Source organism: Podarcis muralis, chromosome 7, assembly GCF_964188315.1.
Source record: "Podarcis muralis chromosome 7, rPodMur119.hap1.1, whole genome shotgun sequence".
Lineage (NCBI taxonomy): Eukaryota > Metazoa > Chordata > Lepidosauria > Squamata > Lacertidae > Podarcis > Podarcis muralis.
The window spans coordinates 68,728,141-68,748,323 of NC_135661.1; the positions used below are offsets into that span (position 1 = coordinate 68,728,141).

General features: G+C 42.9%; 1 protein-coding gene across 1 annotated transcript; it reads right to left on the reverse strand.

Moving 5' to 3' along the window:
* Nucleotides 1-955: 955 nt before the first annotated feature.
* On the reverse strand, nt 956-19,972 carry MECR (mitochondrial trans-2-enoyl-CoA reductase). Its single transcript, XM_028742804.2, has 10 exons — nt 19,783-19,972; nt 11,214-11,311; nt 9,576-9,707; nt 8,683-8,826; nt 7,589-7,691; nt 5,481-5,583; nt 4,836-4,909; nt 3,284-3,344; nt 2,963-3,035; nt 956-2,146 (listed from the first exon to the last, which is right to left on the reverse strand). Exons 1-10 carry the CDS (start codon nt 19,935-19,937, stop codon nt 1,983-1,985), a joined length of 1,107 nt encoding a protein of 368 aa, XP_028598637.2. The 5' UTR covers nt 19,938-19,972; the 3' UTR covers nt 956-1,982.
* Nucleotides 19,973-20,183: the final 211 nt, after the last annotated feature.

Sequence of the window (20,183 nt, forward strand, 5' to 3'; positions counted from 1 at the left end):
ACTACTCAGGACTGCTTACAACATATATACTAATGGGGCCTGGACTGGCAGTAACTAACCAGGAATGAGATCTTGGGGTTGTATTGGATAGCTCAATGGAAATGTGGGGCAGCTGTGGAAAGTGGCAAATTCCATGTTAGGGATCATTAGGAAAAGCAAACTGCCATTATAAAAATCTATGTGAGACCACACTTGGAATACTGTGCAGAGCTGAGCTTTCAAAACTTTTCACGTTGGTGACATACTTTTTAGACATGCATCATTTTGTGACACAGTCATTCATTTTTAGTAGCAAAATGGAGGTTAAACTAACCCCTTCCCAGCCCCAAGAGGAGCACAGGGAGTGTTCACATGACACACCTACACACTGCAGCTGACACACTAACGTATTGCGCCACACAGTTTGGAAAGCTCTGGTGTAGTTTTGGTCACTGCAAAAAATAAAATAAAATAAAGATATTGTAGAGCTGGAAAGGGGCAATCAAAATGTTCAAAATGATCCCTAAAAACAGGCCCTTTGAAATCCCAAATTCTTCAAGTTCATGGTATCACCAACACTTAGAAAATCAATTCATACTCTAGAATTAAAAGAAATATTGACTGATTTTGCCAGGGCTATCACACAATTTCTCTCTGGGCTTAAAACATTTCTATTGTTTTATCTCCAATCTCTGTGGGCCTGATATACTTTCTCATCATAATTAGTCCATGCACTGATAACTTTCATCAAAGCCCAGCACAGCCGTTCTCATTTTATGCTTATGTGTGTGTGTGCTAATGCGTATAAACATACAAGCTTCTACACTGCCCAAGTCTAATGTGTGAAAGCACCATATAAGCTATTAAAGCAATACCATGAAATATCCCAGAGGCTGATATAGCAACACTACGTGACTGAACAGCTTCAAGAGTGCCATAGCCTATTACTAAGCTTCAGCAAAAATCTCATCACTGATCAGAGCTAGAGAATTTTATTGGAAACAAAAATCATTGGCATTTCAACGGTCATTACACGGTTCTGCAAGAACAGGTTTGCAATCAAATACAATTTGCCTTCATTTCAGTTACAACAGTCTTGATATAAATAACCAATTTTAAAGTAGTCTTTCTATGTGTTATATACAGATTAGGAGGATGACACTTGAGGACTGCAGGCTGCATCTGACACATCAATGCTCTCGGAAAGTAATCTGCAAAGTGGTAACTCCAGGGGAAAAGCCTTGGTAGGCTGGATACAGCTCATGTTGCCCATCGCTAATGGACCAACAATGTGAATTAGAACGCACTAGACATTAAGAGGGCTAGTAGGCAAGCCTCACTTTTCCTGAAGTCTTGACCAGATCTGTCTTCCCATATAAAACATTATGCCACTAATGTACAATCACTTTTATGCCTGATTTTGAATGGTGGGAGCACATTGCTACTTAAGACAAGGACAAACACAGGAAGTGTTACAAGTGGAAAAGAAACAAAAGAAAGATCTGTAGGAAATGGACAGGTTTTGCTGTCCATAATTCAAAAGCTGTTCTCCATCTAAAGAAGGCCAAATACCCAATTATGCAGTAGTACCTGATCCTAGAAAATGCAATCGATCTGCAGAAGCAGAGCTGAAGTGCAGAAAAGCCAGCAAAAAGTGTGCTATAGGAGGAAGAAATTTGAGCACACAGCAGCTTTTGTACAGTTCCTTCACTGAAAATCTAGATCAGGGTACACTGAGGGAAAGTCTCCCTAGGTCATCCTCCACCCCACCTTCTGCCATGAAACCAGTGTTTCCTAGTCATATAGAAACAAGAGCTTTAATCTCCCACCACCACTATTACTGGATAGTCTGGGTCATTTGCCCCCCACAGTTCCCCCTCTGCCAAGCTGCAGGGCATGGAGCTTTGAAAAAGTTCAGTTCTCTAGTCTTGGGAGCCCTGAAACCAGCTGGGCCTGACCTCCATCTGAACAGGCTGTGTACAAATTTCCCCATCAGACCGGCTTCACATAACAAGGATCTGTTTAGCTGATACATAGGGCTTCATGGAAGACTCCAAAGCAGCTTGGTAGTCTATCAGTGGGACTTCTTGGCAGGCTGGAGCTGTGAGCTGACCCTTACGAATGAGATCACATAGATCTTCAATCATTCCTCTCAGTTTCTCTTTATCTGTATACAGGAAACAAAGCAGAGTACATATTAAATGTTCTCAAAAACAACTGAGCTTACATTGAACAAGTCCTGGCATGAGAATGAAAAAGGCAATGATGCTAATAAATCTACTGCTACTAATAAGCAGATTTTGATTGTTTAGAAGTAGGGAAGTCAAAAGCGACACAAACAACTTATGGATGTTGTTCAGGGCAGAGATACTGAAATTCCAACTTGAGCTGGAGGCCGTAATGCATCTGAATACTAGTCGCTGGAGACCACAGAAGGGGAGAGGGCCCTTGCCTTCAGACCCTGCATGCTAGTTCCATCGGCGTCTATTTTGCTACTGGGAGAAAATGATGCTGGACTAGATGGGCCATTGAGCTGATCCAGCAGGCTCCTCTTATGTTCTGTTCTAACACAGTTCAGGATACCTCTTTTGTGCGCTGGATAGAACAGGAGTGGTTTCTTTTGTTGTTTAAACTAGATCTTGATGTTCAGCAATTGGAGTCAGGTGCAGAGCAGTGGCCTGTGAGGTGGGCTAAGATGCCAAAGAGCGGCTCAGGGGGCAGAGCGAATTATCTACAGCATACTACTGGTATAACATGCAACTGCACATTTACATTCATTTTACTACAGATCAGAGATTCCAACACTAAAACCGGATAGCAGAGATGCTCAGAAACCAGCTCAAAGTCAGCTAATGCCTCTCTGACGATAAGGGGTTCTCCAGGATCTCAGGCAGAGTTCTCTCTCATCAATATACGGGACCACACATCACCCTGCTCTTTTCTTCCAAACCCTATTTCACCATTGCACATTACCATCACTTACTCTGTGCGTTGTCCCTCTTCCACTGGGTCATCCAAAAGCCACGAAGTTTCACATCCTTAAAGATCAGTGCACTCTGCAGAAAAAAGCAGAGGGATTATGAAAACTCTACAATATATTTTCTTTCGGAGGACATTTTGGAGGACAACATGACCTGGCATGAGAATGGTTTTGCCCCATAGATGCGAAGAATTTGGCACTCTGCCAAAGAAAGAGATGACTCGTTGCAAGGAGAAACACAACAGGAATAAGCTATTGCCCCTTAACAAATGGAAAAGTGCAGAAAAAAATTAAGTAAACCACAGAAATCTCATGGCTACTCACCACAGGGGCTGTTATAGGCTGCTTTGACATTCCACCATAGGTAACCATGGTCCCTTTGTGCCTATAGGGAGAATTAGCAGTGAGATTAGAAGATTAAATGGTTGGGCTTTTCCATTTCCAGACAACAAGCATATCCTCTTACTTTGGCACTCAAGTCTACTTTGTTGACCAGCTTCTCTCATCTCCTGGATATCTGGCTAATATTACCAGGATTAATTTGTAAGCAGCACAGCCCAATAGTTCACAGTAAACAGTACTGCACAAATACCAGAATGCTATTCCTTTTCCTGAGAAAAATGTCTTAAATTTAGATCAAGCAAAATATTGGGAAGGTGAGTTAGGGCAGTGTTTCCCAACCTTGGGCCTCCAGCTGTTTTTGGACTACAACTCCCATCATCCCTAGCTAGCAAGACCAGTGGTCAGGGATGATGGGAATTGTAGTTCAAAAACAGCTGGAGGCCCAAGGTTGGGAAACACTGAGTTAGGGTACGAAAGTGCATATGGGCCCTTTCAGAACAGCCTGCTGGATCAGGCCAAAGGCTCACCTAGTCCAGCATCCTGCTCTTCTCACAGTGGCCAACCAGATGCCCATGGGAAGCCTGCAAACAGAACCTGAGCACAGCAGCACTCTCCTCACCTGTGATTTCCTGCAACTGGCATTCAGAATCCACCTTGTCTATTGCCTAAAGTCTATGACTAAGAGAGATCTGTTCCTTTTCAGAAAGAACATCTGCAGGTTTGTGGCCCTGGGCAATTGTCTGCCTTTAAATAATAGGGTGGCTCCTGGCAGTGTGTCTGCCGAACCTGGCAGGCCTTCAAGGTAATTTCAAGCGGCTACACTAAATTATGGAACACAAGCCAGCTTTGATCAATAAAGCCCCAAACTAGTGGGGTCCCAATTAGGATACCAACCCCTTTCCTGTGTCCAGTCATGATGACAGCTAAGTTTGCTCAAGAGTAGGTTTCAGTCCTTCCATGATCCGTGTTCAAACAGCTACTGGGCATAGCAGTCTCTCGTGGAAGATATAGATGTAGAACTTTATTCCCTCAGAACATGAAACTCAAGCATGCTGAAGATTCAGCAAAAGAGACCCTTTAGCACTGACAGGCATGTGAAAGTTACCAGCTCAAAAGCAAGGTATTCTATGTCTTTTAACGCATCTTAATTTCTCTCTTAAATGTTACCCATGCTGAACCTCTGTGATAGTGATCAATATAACTACAATTAAGACTGCTGGGAGCTGGAATCTCATATCCTTGGGAAAACTCTTTACATTAAGAATAAAGACTTTCAATTCACCCACAATCTTGTTTCTTCAACAAACATGAGTGCACACACTCAAGAGAGGATTTTGTAAATCTGCACTGTGAACTAGAGGATTCCAGCCACAGGCAACACTATTTAAATACTGTACATTTATTTAAATATTTATCCCACAGCAGTTCACAATGCAAATATTTAAAATATGAAATATACAAGCAGTTAAAAACAGCAAGACAAAGGCATTTAGTAAACACTTAAAATGCACCCCCAACAAAGAGCTGAACTTACTGGAGGTGACGCAGCAACTCAGTGGCACTTTTCCCTCCAACGCCATTCAAAGCTAATATGGGCCTAGGGATTTTCTGGAGAACAAGAGATTGCACAGAAAATAAGCTCCTTCTTTTACTGCCTCCCCCCTCACTGCATGTGTTTGCTGCTTTAGCTCCAAGATGTCAACCTCTCAGAAGGGATTCTCACAAAGAGACACATACACCTGATCCTGGCTCATTTTGTGTCATTCAATACAACTATAATCAAGACTCCTATGAGCTAGAATCTTTTATCTCTAGGATGCAACTGAGTTGAATTTTTGAAAAGATTCATGGTTTGGCCCATAATACGAGGAGGCAGCTTCTGGGCAGACAGGAGGAGAAACAGAAAGGAATGCAGAAAATCTGACTTCAGTTTTAAGGGGAATAATTGCAACTGAGGCTGTATGGTTTTTGTTGTGGTGTCAGTCCTAGGCCACCTCTGCCTTGCCACTCAGATTTTTGTCTTTGTTCATATTTCATTATCTTCCACTCTACCACCACCAAACACTCTGTCTTCTCTGTCTGTTTTGTTTCATTTATTATCAATCAGTAGTGATTCACTGTGGCAACTCTGTTTTCCTTTGCCATCTCTGTCCCCCAGAAATCTGGTTTTCACTTATACCTTAAACAGCTCTTTTACTTCCGGTTTTCTCAGCATCTCCTCTGTGACGACATGGTCTGCTCCAAGGGACTTCAGTCTGTCTACAAGCTCCTGGAGATTGGGTCTGGGAAGGAAGGACAAATGAAAAAGGAATCTAGTTAATGTTAAGACCCACTGTTTACCATGCCATGCTGCACAGTAGTGAGGGAGAACATCTTCTTGTACATGCCATCATGTGAACCCAAGTCCTCATTTAGTGAGAAAAGGAAGAGCTTTTGCTGTTCTTCCTGCAGTCAGTCACTGAAGAAGCTTCCTCAGAATACGTTACTGAGGGAACCACTTGCCAATTGCTCAGACACCTAAGTAGATTATAATCCAGAAACCATAGTGTGGGAGCCATCAGCCATGCCACTTCCATTTCTCCACTCTTCTCCAAAATAAATCCCTTTTAATCAGACATCCACATACCCACTTTTCATTGACTAGACACAAGGGAGGGTTTGGAAGAAATGTAGTCAATTAAACGCTTCTTTAAATAATAATAATAATATAGTAGTTGATAGCAATTATTATTATTAACTAAACTCAGACACCCATAGGTTAATGTAACACTGCATGTGAAGCAGTGAAGAGGTAGGAAAGCTGGGAAGAGGTGAAGCAGATGTATAAAATGATGCCTAGTGTGCAGTTAGTGACTAAGGAGTTGTTCTTCTCTCATCTAACTCATTGGGAGCATCCCATGAAGTTGAATGGTGGGAGATTCAGAACAGGGAAGAGGAAATATTGCAAATAGTTAAACTATGAAAACTGATACCACAAGATGTACTCATGGCAGCTAATTTCAACAGCTTTCAAAAGGGATCAGGCAAAATCATGGAAGATAAAACATGATAGATACATACGACCTCCAGTATCAGAATACTAGTTGTGGAGAATACCAGTGGGAATGCGCTATTGTGCTCATGTCCTGTTTGTGGCTTTCCATAGACATCTCGCTAGCTATTGTGAGAAGAGACCACTTCCCTTAGATTAGATGGGCCTGACTGCCCTGATCCAGCAAGGCTGTTCTTACATTCTTGGGGTAGGGCATATATTTGGCCCTCTCCTCATGCTGCATTAACCACATTGAAGGACAAAGATAACATACTTAAACTGTGACTGTCTTTTGCCCCCAGAGAGGATAACAACAATTTCTGAGTAGTGGTTGAGGATAAAGATTTCAGTGAAGGGGGGGGGGGAGCACAGATGTGAAAGGTTATGATTCCCCTCTTCTATTTTTTAAATTATTATTATGTTACATTTAATCCCACCTTTTTCTCCAAGGGGCACAAGGTGGCATATATAGTCCTCTCCCTCTCCACTTCATCAACACAACCACTCTGTGACACAGATTAGGCTGAGAAACAGTCATAGAGAAGTCACAGAATCATAGAGTTGGAAGGGACCCTGAGGATCATACAGTCCAACCCCCTTTAATGGGGATTGAACCTGCAGCCTTGGCGTTATCAGCACCACGCTTTAACCAACTGAGCCATCCTGACTGGCCCAAGGTCACTTAGTTGGCTTCATGGCTGAGTGGGGATTTGAACCCTGGCCTCCTGGGTCCTAGTCCAACATACTAAACACGGCACCACTCCAGTTAACACCCCCTCCAAAACAGTCTCTGTGGCAGTTTAAAAAGTTTTCTTTTCTTTAAGAAATTGTGGAACTCTTAATTTGCACCTGGTTTTGTCTGTACCTGCTGAAAGTTAAGCTACACTTTAAAAAACCTACATTATGATCATGTTGCAGGACTGTAATGCATTTACCTGCTTAACTCTAACTTTGGGAATTGCTACCAAGAGAATACAAGGAGAAGGGGACGACAGAGGACCAGATGGTTGGATAGTGTTCTCGAAGCTACCAGCATGAGTTTGACGAAACTGCGGGAGGCAGTGGAAGACAGAAGTGCCTGACGTGCTCTGGTCCATGGGGTCACAAAGAGTCGGACATGACTAAACGACTAAACAACAACAACCAAGAGAATATCATCTCCTGCCAAGCCAAGCCAAGCAGCAACTAGGGGAGCTGTTTGGGCCAAAGCAAAATAGAAAAGATATTCAGGATGAGCAGTTTCACTGTACACTCACCTATCTCTGACCACATTTATTGTTTTGAACCCCTTGGCTGCTGCGATCTGGATGACGGCCTGCCCCACTCCACTATTGGCTGCATTTTGGATGACTGAATCTCCTGCAGACAAACAGATGCATCTCTGTTTAAGTTTCCCTTTCATTTCCTTTGGTGGAGTTTGCTAATTTTCATTCTTGTCTGTTACAGAATCTAAAACACAAGAGCAACCCTGCTGGGTCAGACCAAATGTTTCTCTAGTCCATCATTCTGCTCACAGTGGTCTATGGGAAGCCCACAAGCAGGACATAAATGCAACAGATTTTGAGAAGCCACAATCCATGTTGTTCTTAGTAGGAACCCATCACCCCTTTCAGTCCTAATTTGAAGACTTAGCTATAGAAATGATAAAATGGTTGACCACTGCTAAATTCTTGTTATTTCCATCAACAGCTATAGATTCTGATACCAATGTCTGTGCTAAATCACTACTGGTTGATAATAAATGAAACAAAACAGAGAAGACAGAGTGTTTGGTGGAGGAAGAAGGGATGATAATGATATATGAATGTAGACAAAAATCTGAATGGCAAGGCAGAGGTGGCCTAGGAATGAAAGCACAACAAGAACCATACAGCCTCAGTTGCAATTATTCCACTGCCTGAGTTTCACTCTTCCCCCTCCCTGTTTCTGGCCACATAAAGTCACTTGGGAAAAACAGAACAAAAATTCATCTTATGCTGCTTCTCGAACAGGCTCAGACTTGAACTTTGGAAATTCTCCCAGGGGATGAAATTCATGATGAAGGAGCAATAATTGAGAATACCTGTCAACATGATTATGCTGTCCAGACTAAAAGGTAATTAAGATGAGCAAAGCAAGTTAGAGTTCTTTTGCTCATCCCTCACCTCTATTCCTCCCTGCATCCTTGCTAGAGAGTCTAGTGATGCATCTTATAACTCAAGTACAGATCAGCTGGATTATAACAAAGGGCCAGTGGTTTCTCCAATGGTCAACCAGATGCCTCTGTGTAGCCCCAAAGCAGGGCATGATGTCCAGTTGGTAAATTTGCTCATGATGTATAAATACTACAAAACACATTGTCAGTACACACCTGGCTTCAAGACCTCAAAGTCCGACAACATCCGATAAGCTGTGCAGGGGTTGACACTTAAAGTGGCAGCGCACGTTAATGGGATATCAGGAGGAATTTTCAGCAGGGTCTCCTCACCAAATATTGCCTCTGTTCGCCATGTTCCTGATTTGAGGGATTAAAGAAAAAAGTCCAATTTGGGTAAAGAATGCAGCTAGAAACAAGCAGCTTAAGTTAGAAGCTTCCAGTTCAAGAAATAGGTCAAAAATTATGAATAGCTCAATTCCTGCAAGCTAGTGGTTTCAAAATGTTTGCTGACATGCCTAAGAGCGAAGAAGAAAATAAATTGAGTTTTTGCCTGTTGCTGGGTCACAGATATTTTCTTGGAAGAACATCAGGGCTGTTCTCTTTTCAGGTCTAAGTTGGTATGATAAGAGAACTGATTAGACCTCCTGATTTTCTGTTGTTGTTTAAGAGGTAAACATACTATGGGTATCTATGAAGCAGGCAATGACCATTGCAGTGCACAACTTTTAAAACACCCCCCTCCCCTATTTTATTAATCCCTGACTTCAGAAGTTTCTCTTTGTCCCATGAGGAGAAAATACAAGCACTATTGCTGAAGGTCACATAATTAATTTTTGGCTATCCACCAAATGCTGCAAACTCTGCCCACTTAGGCATAAATTGTAAGTTGATTGATGAAAGCAGGTGGGCGCTACTGTATCTTCATCAGAGATTTTCAAGTGCATGTCTTTGTAGATGTACAGCAAAAGAGGGCATATTTCTTTAAACTGGGGAATCAGACTATCAGACGGGTTATGGCCCTTGATGAGTATGTTTCCTTTCTCTTATCTAGTCGCAGAGCCAATTTTTCCTTAGTTAATTGTTTAAAAAAAGTTATTCAAGCTCACCAAGTCCTGCATCAGCTGGGATAACCAAATCACCTGGCTTCAGAGAAGTCACACGACTCCCAGCTTCAATCACTTGTCCAACTCCTTCATTCCCACCAACTGCAGGCAAGTCAGGCAGAGTAGCATACGTCCCTGCAAGATGACAACTATACCATAAAACATCCAAGCAGTTATTGGGAATAAGCCAATATTCAGTCTTGCTTCATTTTTTCTTCATATTCAGAAACAAGATGCCAGAATGTGACAGGCATATGAGCATTCGTTACTTATGACTGAAACACCCATCTTTCAATCAGAATAGTTTCCAAGGTGGTTAACAATGAACATAAACTAAAAGACAATTTACAACTTAAGTAAACAAAAAGTGGTAAATCTGTCACAGCAGCAGTTGGAACACTCACTCTCTGTCTCTGTGAATGAAGTTGCATCCTTCTCTCAGGTCCCTAGTTCAGGGATGGGGTTCCAGCTGCCTCCCAGCTGTCATTGGTTTCTTTAACTTCCATCAGTCCCATTCAGCATTGCCAGTGGTCAGGAATGATGGAAGTTGTAGTCCAATGTTTGGAGGGTTTGGAGGGCGTGGAGTTTACAGGTTTCGCACACCTGCTTTGGATGTTCTGGCACCTTCATACCCTCCATGTACTCCTAAACACAACACATAGGGGACCTTCACCCCATGCCAGAGGCACAAGGGCCAATTCCTACACAATCATTTTAATTTGTTGCTGCTGAACAGGGAGCAGAAGCTGAAACAGCTGAATGGCAATTGCTGCCTTCTAGAATATGCTACTGCCTAAACCAGTCAGAGCCAATCTGGGAGGGAGCATGTTGGGAGAGACTCTGCAGAGGGGTAAGGAGAACATCTCTTCCTGCTACTTCTTGCTTTCGCTCTTCAGTATTAAGTGGATAGCATCACTACTGAAAAGCACATATGAATATTTATGCACTGTATGGAGCTTTGCTGCCTATATGTATTTGGTGGCCAAATCGTTCCAAGTATTTAAAGGTAAAGGTACCCCTGCCCGTACGGGCCAGTCTTGACAGACTCTAGGGTTGTGCGCCCATCTCACTTAAGAGGCCAGGGGCCAGCGCTGTCCGGAGACACTTCCGGGTCATGTGGCCAGCGTGACAAGCTGCATCTGGCGAGCCAGCACAGCACATGGAACGCCGTTTACCTTCCCGCCAGTAAGCGGTCCCTATTTATCTACTTGCACCCAGAGGTGCTTTCGAACTGCTAGGTTGGCAGGCGCTGGGACCGAGCAACAGGAGTGCACCCCGCTGCGGGGATTCGAACCGCCGACCTTTCAATCGGCAAGCCCTAGGTGCTGAGGCTTTTACCCACAGCGCCACCCACGTCCCTCCAAGTATTTAGACAACATTAATAACTTGCATGGCACACAGTGACAGACATGGCCCTTAGAAAACATTGTTTTCAGAGATGGAAAGGAATTCAACCTGACTCAAATTGTGTGTGTGTGTGCACGCGCAGAAGAAGGAAAGTTGGCCATGTAACCCCTGTGGTATATTCCACAGGGTATATCATTAAATTCAGACAATCTATTTTGCCTTATCTGACTGCATTATATGAAGAAATGATATGGGGAGCAAGAATGAAACTGTCTGCATGCAAGCCAAGGTTACCTTGAATCATATTGATGTCAGATGGATTGATAGGGGCTGCAATGATTTTCACATTGACTCCAGAATCCCCCAGCTCTGCCAGATCTATCTCCTTTAGGCTGGAAGGAAAGGCAGACAAAAATGCAATATTATGCTTAAGGCTCTTTCTCACTCATGTGATTCTTAAGCATTTTGATGGATTTTAATCTGTCTTTAAAGTATTCATCCATCAGGTTCAACCTCTCATCCAAAAGAGAACTTGTTTAAGTACCATTCAAACCTTCTGTTAGCATCCTTCTGCAAGAGCGGTTGTGGACCCTTTGTGGGTTCCTAACCAGTTGTATATGTGACCAATGGGTATCATTCATTCATTGAGATTCTCTGAAAACTGAGTGATTTTCCCAACCTGTTGCATTCTAGTATTTTCTGTATTCTCCTATTTTATCTTATGCCATTTGTTTCTGTTTAAAAAGCATTTGCAGCACCACCCTATAACACTAGCAAAGCACTATTTAGGATACTGTGTTAATTCTGGGATGCGAAACAGGATCTGGCTGGCAGGCTAAATCACAAGCTCACCCACCCTTTGAGGGCCATTTTGACAGGTGGACACAGCTACCCACCCACTCATCAGTCTGGTAGCATCACCATGATGTCAGGCGATCCATTTTTCTTTGAGCTCAAGTTGTCTTGCAAAGGAAGATACCAGCCAATCCAAGCAGAGCTTGAAGTCAATGCAGATCAGCTGATTGATGCTGTCTTCAAGCTCCACTTCTGGCAGAGATTGATGTCACTTGGGAGCTCCAATTCACAGCTACTGAGCGGAATCAACCCCAGCAGGGCTTGCATTTGGCACCAAGTTTAAAAGGCACCAGTTGCCAAGGAATAATCAGGAGCATATTTTAAGCAGACAGTGGCAGGGAGAAGCAGCATCTTTAATGAATGGGACTTACTTCTGAGTAAATCCATATTTAAGCTCTCACCCATAAGTCTAGGATTTGACAGATTTTTAATGGGGGAAAATAGTGTTATGTCAAGTGCTATATGAAGTCAATGTTGTAATTCCAGCTGACTTGTTAGAAGCAGTGTCTCTGAAGCACTAAATTGCTATGGTGAGGAAGCAACCAACATCCTTCTAAAGAATGCACATGGAAGACCTAAAATGTGCTACCTGGCATTAGTGGGATCCCTGCACTGGCTTTGGCCACCTTATACCCTTTGCAAAAGAAACCTTGACTTCCAGCTGCTTGGACACGGTAGGCAGCCAAATTAATTTGCTGCATCTCCACTGAAGCACCTGCCCAACACACTAGATTCCTGAATCGAAGAATGACACACAAACAGGCAAACACTACATCCCAATGAATTGGTCCATCATGTGATCTGTCAGCAATTCTGTTGCTACTCCAGAGAGCAGAGTGGAAAAGTTCAGTTCTTTTGCCCTCAAAAGAGACCAAAGCATCTCAGTAATTAAAGGTTAGATTCAACAACACAATAATGAAAATTAGTTTCAGCTAATAAGGGACTTCCCTAAAGGCTTTGAAGTGTTATAAAAACCCATCAGCAAAAAGTTTGTCTATATTTAGATTTTTTTAACCCTGCTTTCCTGCCCTAGGGTTTTCAAAGCAGCTCACAGTAAGAACATCACACAATAGCAAAACACTGCAAAAATGACACTACCACATTACAAATCACAAACCAGACTAATACAATTTCACAGAATCACAGAGTTGGAAGAGACCACAAGGGCCATCGAGTCCAACCCCCTGCCAAGCAGGAAACACCAATTTGAAAAGGCAGCCACATCACACCAAGACCATTCACCTAAAAGCCATAAAATACATGATAAAAACACACACAAATGCTTGAAAAGGCAATTTAGAAAGCAGGTTGAATCTGAACAGCTAGAACAGGGTGATGAACCTGTAGCTCTCCAGATGCTGTTGGACTCCCAACTCCTATCATCCCCAGCCAACATGGCCAATGGTCATAAGATGATGGAAGCTGTAGCGCAACAACATCTGGAGAACTGCAGGTTCCCCCCTCTGCATCTGAGGTACAGCAATCTGTCAAACATAATAGAAATGTAACTTTTGAAATAGACAGCAGAAGACACAAATGTTCAAAAGATTTTAGCACTTGGACATTAGCATTATTTGACCATGCATGGAGGGTCTCTGAAAATATGTGTTGAACTTCTGCGTAAACAGAGGATGAAAACCCCCCCTGTTCATTCACCCCAAGTCGTTTGTGCTCCCTGGTGGGTATTTCTGGGGACGGTTTCCAAGCTTGAACTCTCATAATCACTTCATTTTTTAATTTTTTTTAAAAACAGGAGTAGCCCCTATTTACTGGTGCCTGCCCCTGGTAAAACACTTTGAGATTTTGCCTTTTGCAGAGAAATAAATCCATTGAGTGAAATGAGACAGATCAAAGAAAGCATGCATAAGATTACAACTATGAAATGTATGTTAGGATGAATGCAGTGAGACAATGCATCCCATTTTTACCAAAGGCTACAATCCTACGCATAGTTTTGAGTTAACATGTCAGGCACCAAGTGTTCATTCTAATAAACAGACTTACATTTTTTAAAATGTTATGGTCGGTTTACTAACACACATTGCTTTGAAGCCAATGCAGGACAGACTACTGCAGAATAAATCAATATAGCCTACAGCAGAACGTTGTCCTGGCTGTTTTTATTTTGCTGTTCAGTTGTTTAGAAAGACATTTTATTGTTGCCACTGTAAGGTTGCTATCAGTGCAAAAGGCAGGAAATTATTCTTAATAAAAATAAACTGTGGGGAGGTCAGAAGTTCTGAAGTTACAATAAAATAAACCACTGAGGTGTGAATATATCTGTTACATCTCTCAATGACGGTCAATGTAGACGGTCCCATATACGGCGCAGGGACAGGGCACACTCCAAACTATGAGCCCTTACTCTTAACAAATGGTATATACATTTAGTTAATGTTGCCACATAAGATCATAGGGATCAGATTCGGAAAAATGCATTTTTAGGTTGTAAAATAATTTCCTTTCACAGCAGCATTTGGTACATCTTAGACACAGAGCAAAATGTTTGCCACAATGTTATCCATCACTGATGGATTTAGCACTGATAACATTATTTAATCTTTTTCCACAAAGATACAAGCCACACACAGCTGGAGCTGTTTGAATTAAAATAGGTTTGGCTGTTTTAATAGACCTGTTCCAGCCATTTCCTCTGAAAGCATGACAACTCTTTTCAGAGGCTTCTGATCCTAGTGTTCTAAAACAACCGATCACAAACACAATTGCTCATTTGCAGCCATTAATGTCATGGGGAATTTGTGTATAGACTCTTAAGTACAAATACCAAGGCCCTTGTTCAAGTCGCAAGTAGCATCTGTGCTGCAGTTAGGGAGGCTTTATAGCTTAGCTCTGTTTGGAATTATTGCTCATGTGTTTGGACTTAACTGAAACAGAGTAATCCATCATCCACATGACTCAAGCGGTTACATTCTGTTTGCCTCTGCAGCTTTGTGCTGTAGTAAAATTCATAGTGTATTTTACCTGCATGATATTTAATCGCCTTCCTCCCACAAAGAGCCCACTTCATTTTCCTTTTGTTGCAGATTCAGGCACAAACTTTCCTCTCAACTGTTGTCACACACTTGGGGTGGCCTTGCCCCACCCCCTTTTTAAAAAGTGGGTGAGCACCACAGCAATGTTTTGTTAGCGTAGTAATTGCTCAGAGACACTGCAATAGCTCACCTTCACCTGGAGACTTGTTCATTATATGTCAGAGATAAAGCAAAAATTCCTTCAGGATTTTCTAATTTTTAGCTCCCCAGGTTTGCATAGGGACTGAGACACAGCAACTTCCTATCTGCCCTCAAACGGGGTGGGGAGAGGAAGATCTGGGATTTATATTAGTGGTAAGATTTATAAAAGTGATTTATAGGAGTGGTTTCTTTGCAGCAGCACTCTACATTTGGCACATGGGTAGGGTACACAGAGACACCATTGAGGGTAAAGTCTTTGCTTACTCTATCACACAGTGGTTTGATGGAGGGGGACTATGGGGGAGCGTAGCTCTAAGACTTTTTCCTTCCAGGAAAGGAGAGACAGCATCATCTCCTGGAGCACCAAAATAACTGATGGACCCTCCTTGCTTGTCACCTCTTGATGAATCCTATTATAGAATCCAAATCAGAGTCGGAAGGGACCCTGAGGGTTATCTAGTCCAATACTCTATAGAACCAGCAAACAGCAAAAATCCAGTAAAAAAAAATGGAAGCTGCATTAAATAAAAATAAGAGGGGCAGGAATCACCCACTGAATGCCCTAAATAGAACATGAAACACAGTTTGACGGGGGTCTTAAATATAAAGGACAGGTGCCAAACAGCTATCTGGGGGCATGTATTCGACACTAAGAGTGCCAACACAGAAGAGGCCCTACCCCTGGACACCACTCTTCTAACTTCTGAAAGTTAGGGCACCTAAAACCTCAGAATACGATCTTATGGAACAGGAAGATTCTTCTGGAAGGCCAGCTTTCAGCGTGTCAGCAGGGTACATCCCCTCAACTGTCTTGCCATCTGTTGTACATCTGGTCATAGAACGCCAGGATTAACTGAAAAGAAAGCTTACTCCTTCACTTGCAGACTCCTATTTTAGCTTCCACTTCTCTGCACGCTAGAACGTAACCGAGGAAGGAAGGGTTTACATATTACCCAGTATTCACTGTATCTCTGCACACAGAGAAGACACACAGTAACATCCCTGTCAGGACAAATTTGGAGCGGGGGTGGTGGTAGTATAAGTACCCTTTCTGCACCACAACAGTACAGTTGGGAACTTACGTGAGCAGTCTGCATCTTAAAAAAAGTAATTTTAAAAAGTAGGCAAATGGGGGGGGGGGGGGCACGCACTGAATACATCCCACAGGCTTGCCATCCCTGCTTTTAAAAGGAAAAGAAAGAACCTTTTGTGATGCTATCATAGCATAGTCCTCTATAAACCACAAGATAGCACTGTGAGAGGCACACATGGTTCTTTCATGGACCAAGAAGGGACTTCTCAGGCCACTATTTTTTTAGTGACTAAAGGCATGTGGTTAATAATATATTTATCTTATAAGATGCCAGATGTGCAGCTAGTGTAGCTGGTGCTGAAAAACCGGGAACAGTAAAATCCAGTAGAGAAGACAGTTTAGTCTGAGCCCTTGATCTCAACATTTCTGAACAGACCAGATTTCTTTTTTCAAATTTATAGCTCCCTTGAAAAATTGATGTTCTAATGGAAATGCGGACAGACCATTAATTACTACATTGCCAGCAAAGTATGGCAGGAACCTAATCATCCAAATTTGCTCAAATTTATTACGCCATTCAGCTGAATAATAGTCACTCGCTTCAACTGATCAAGTAAATTGTGTAAGAAATCCATTGCTTAATCTACAAGATGCTGGGCAGGGAATTTTATGGCCAATTGTCATATTTGATTTCCTTTCAGAACAGAAATTAAATATCACTGTGGCACTTTCAAGAAGTAACATGGGAATCAGGGGAAGAGAGTGCAGAATCAATTTACCATAACTAAACAGGGATAAGTATCCTTAGCAGCACATTCCAAAGTTTTTATATCAACATTGCAAGACCCCCCCAACAACTTTCTCCAGCCTCCACTGCTTCTCTCATAGCCTCTGCTGACACCATTTTTTCTCACCTATTGTCCCAAATAGATTTATAGCCTTCTTCATCCCCAGTCAGACCACTAATAATCTCTTCCTGCAGGTTGCCCATGATGACAACCCAAGTTGCACCCTAGGCCCCTCAGATTGCCTTATCAGCCATGTTTCCTCCTCTTGGACTAGCATGTGGGAGGTAAGATACCTTCCTGCTAGGCATCTAGAATGCTTGCTTGCATACTAAGCAAGTGTACCTCTTAAAGTTTATTTCTATTGACTTCAACTGTCCAGTAGCCCAATATGACGTAAGTCATAGTTCTGATACCCTTCACTCAATCTTCCCCTGCCCCTTGTGGGCCAAATTTGACATGTTGGTGAGGTCATTCACTTGTCAATCACCTGATGACTCTCTGTGGGGACTAGATTGCACCGTTGATCCCTGTACAAGGTAGGCTTGAAGTAGGCTTAAAGACCCATCAACGTCAAGCCTGCTTCTTGTGTGATCAAATTGTCCATGTTGAACTCAGCTGTGCAGCCAATTCAGCCTTGTGACGTCTAAATATTTAAAAACTTACTTTAGTTGTAATAAAAACCACAAATATTCAAAGCAAAAATGTATGATCTGATTCAAAAAAACTATTTATGCTACATTTTGGAACCTGAAGCCATTACAACTTAAACAGCAGAAGTTAAAATCCATATTTCCAGATAACTAAAGAAATTTAGCAGTTAATTTTTTTACAACTGGATCTAGAATTTCTATACTATAATCTTGTAAGAAAATCTGAAATTCAAAACTCAGGCTCAAATTAGAAATGAGCTATCATTAGAGCAGAATCAGAAGTTCCTGTTTATATCTACGATTTTGTGTGTTTGGAGCAAGCTGTCTCTCTGCCACAAAGTCTAACCTACTATTTTAGAAGCAAAAACATGCATTTTTAACAACAAGAGAGCTCTCACTCAAAATCAGATATAGTAATAATAATATAATAATAATTTATTATTTATACCCCGCCCATCTGGCTGAGTTCCCCCAGCCACTCTAGTATTCATCTTACTATGACTTTGCTAAAAGGATTTAAAATCCTACAGTTAGCTGGACCTTGACTTTTTAATCCCACCTAAAAAGTTATACTTGTAGGCTTGATTATCCCTGCCTTCCTTCAAAGCAAGAAGGAAGAAATGTCACTCCATTGAGTATTATATCTGACACAAGGCAGACTTAATGTCAGACCTACTTAACACAAACATTACCTGCTTGCGTACTTGGAAGATTTCAGTAGTTGACTAATCATTTATATAGGCCAACTCCCACCCCCCAAAACCCCCAGAATAAAACCTGAACTTTAAATAGTCACTGAGACTGCAACAGCTGGGTATTTTGGCCATATATGGTATGGCAAACACATCCCCATATCCAGCACAGGAGTGTTGTGTCCAGTTTCCAAAAGGATGTGATCTCCAAAGCTACTACCGGTATATTCAACGTCCCTTCAACAAGAATGGAAAAATGTTTGCAACAATCTAGTAAAAGATGCTAAAGAATGAGGTTCTAGGACCAGAATGTAAAATCTTACCATAAGCTACATAAGGTTGTTTCAATTATTTCACTATTTTGCACATACTATCACTGAGAGCTGATGCCCAGCAGCTGAGAACTACTCTGCAATATCTGTCAGTTGGGGTCTTTAGCTTACCAATTCAGAAACAGCAATCCGTGATGGGCAAATCTGCAACTGCAAAGCGTGGAAAAAACTTCCACACACATGTCCTCATCATGAGAACGGAAGTATTTGGGGATACCTCTGAATTGTTTTACTTCTGTTGCTCTTCAGGAAATAGAGCCAATTTGAATATAAGGCAACGGCTGTGACAGTGCAGGAGCTTCAGGGCCTCTTGGAAGTCCTTTGAAATCTTGATCAAGCTTTGCAAGTTTAACACGGCCACAAAGGCAGACACTTACCCAAAAGAAGGAGAAACCAAGGCTAGGTCACCAATTACCAGGTCCTATATCCTTGGCCATTACATCTTAGAGAAGGTCAAATAAAAAGAGCAGGGCAGCGGGGAGTGCAAGGAGGAAAGGAAAATTCCTAAGTACACAGAGGCCAGTTCCAATGCACACACAAAACCAGAACAAAAGCTTAAGTTCTGAAATTGCATTTTATTTTTATGCCATCTTCAATGATGTAATGTTTACAGGTGATGAAATACTATGCACCTACACTCAGGAGAAGCTCTAGCTTTGAATAAACTTAACACACTAGGTAGGAGAACAGCCGAAGCATGTAATCTCTCTCTTCCCCAATGACTTAAATACAGTGGTAACTCAGGTTAAGAACTTAATTTGTTCTGGAGGTCCGTTCTTAACCTGAAACTGTTCTTAACTTGAAGCACCACTTTAGCTAATGGGGCCTCCTACTGCTGCTGCGCCGCCGGAGCATGATTTCTGTTCTCATCCTGAAGCAAAGATCTTAACCCGAGGTACTATTTCTGGGTTAGCGGAGCCTGTAACCTGAAGCGTCTGTAACCCGAGGTACCACTGTATTTTCTTTCTCCAGTCTCCCCTCGCCCTGGTGCTTCTTGCCATCATGCCATGCCATACCTACGTGAAAGGCAGAAATTCAACAGGTGCAGCCTCCCCCAGCCCGGGCGATGCACTGGTACGGTAGTGGTTTCCCGCTCCACCAGCTTAATTCTTGCCCATTCTGAGGCTGCAAACCCAGGACGCCCTGAGATATATAACGCAGCCCCCCACTAACCCTACGGAACACAGCGGGGCCTTTTCACTTCCAAGCAGACGTCTATAGCGCCGTTGGGCTGTGTGGACGTGGCTTCTCCCCACCGCACCTGCTGTCTCCATGGCAAAGCGGACGCCCGGCCCAGCCCAAACAGTTCCCTCCCTTACTTTAGGACCTGAGCCGGCTCCCCATGCTGCTCGTAGATCAGCCCGCGAGGCCGCGCCCGGGCAGCCGACGCCGACAGAGTGCGGAGACCGGCGCTCAACAGAGGCCGTAAGGGCCGAGCGCGGCTCCCTCGCGTCGCCACAGCCGTTAAACCCATAGCAACCGTTTCCGCGGGTGGCGCGCGGCGATGACGACAGCTCCAGCGTTTCTCGCCGGGCTGTATCAACGCGCGTCATCGCCGCGCCTCCCTTTCACGCCACTCACGCGGAGTGGGAGGGGCTTCCCTTTCTCTGGGCGGAGTGGCACGTGACTTGCAGAGGCGCTGGTGCCCGCGTGGTTTTTTTATTTCAAGGGTGGGGAAACGGCGGAGTGAGAGTTGATACGTCCTTCAGCCTGACCTGCG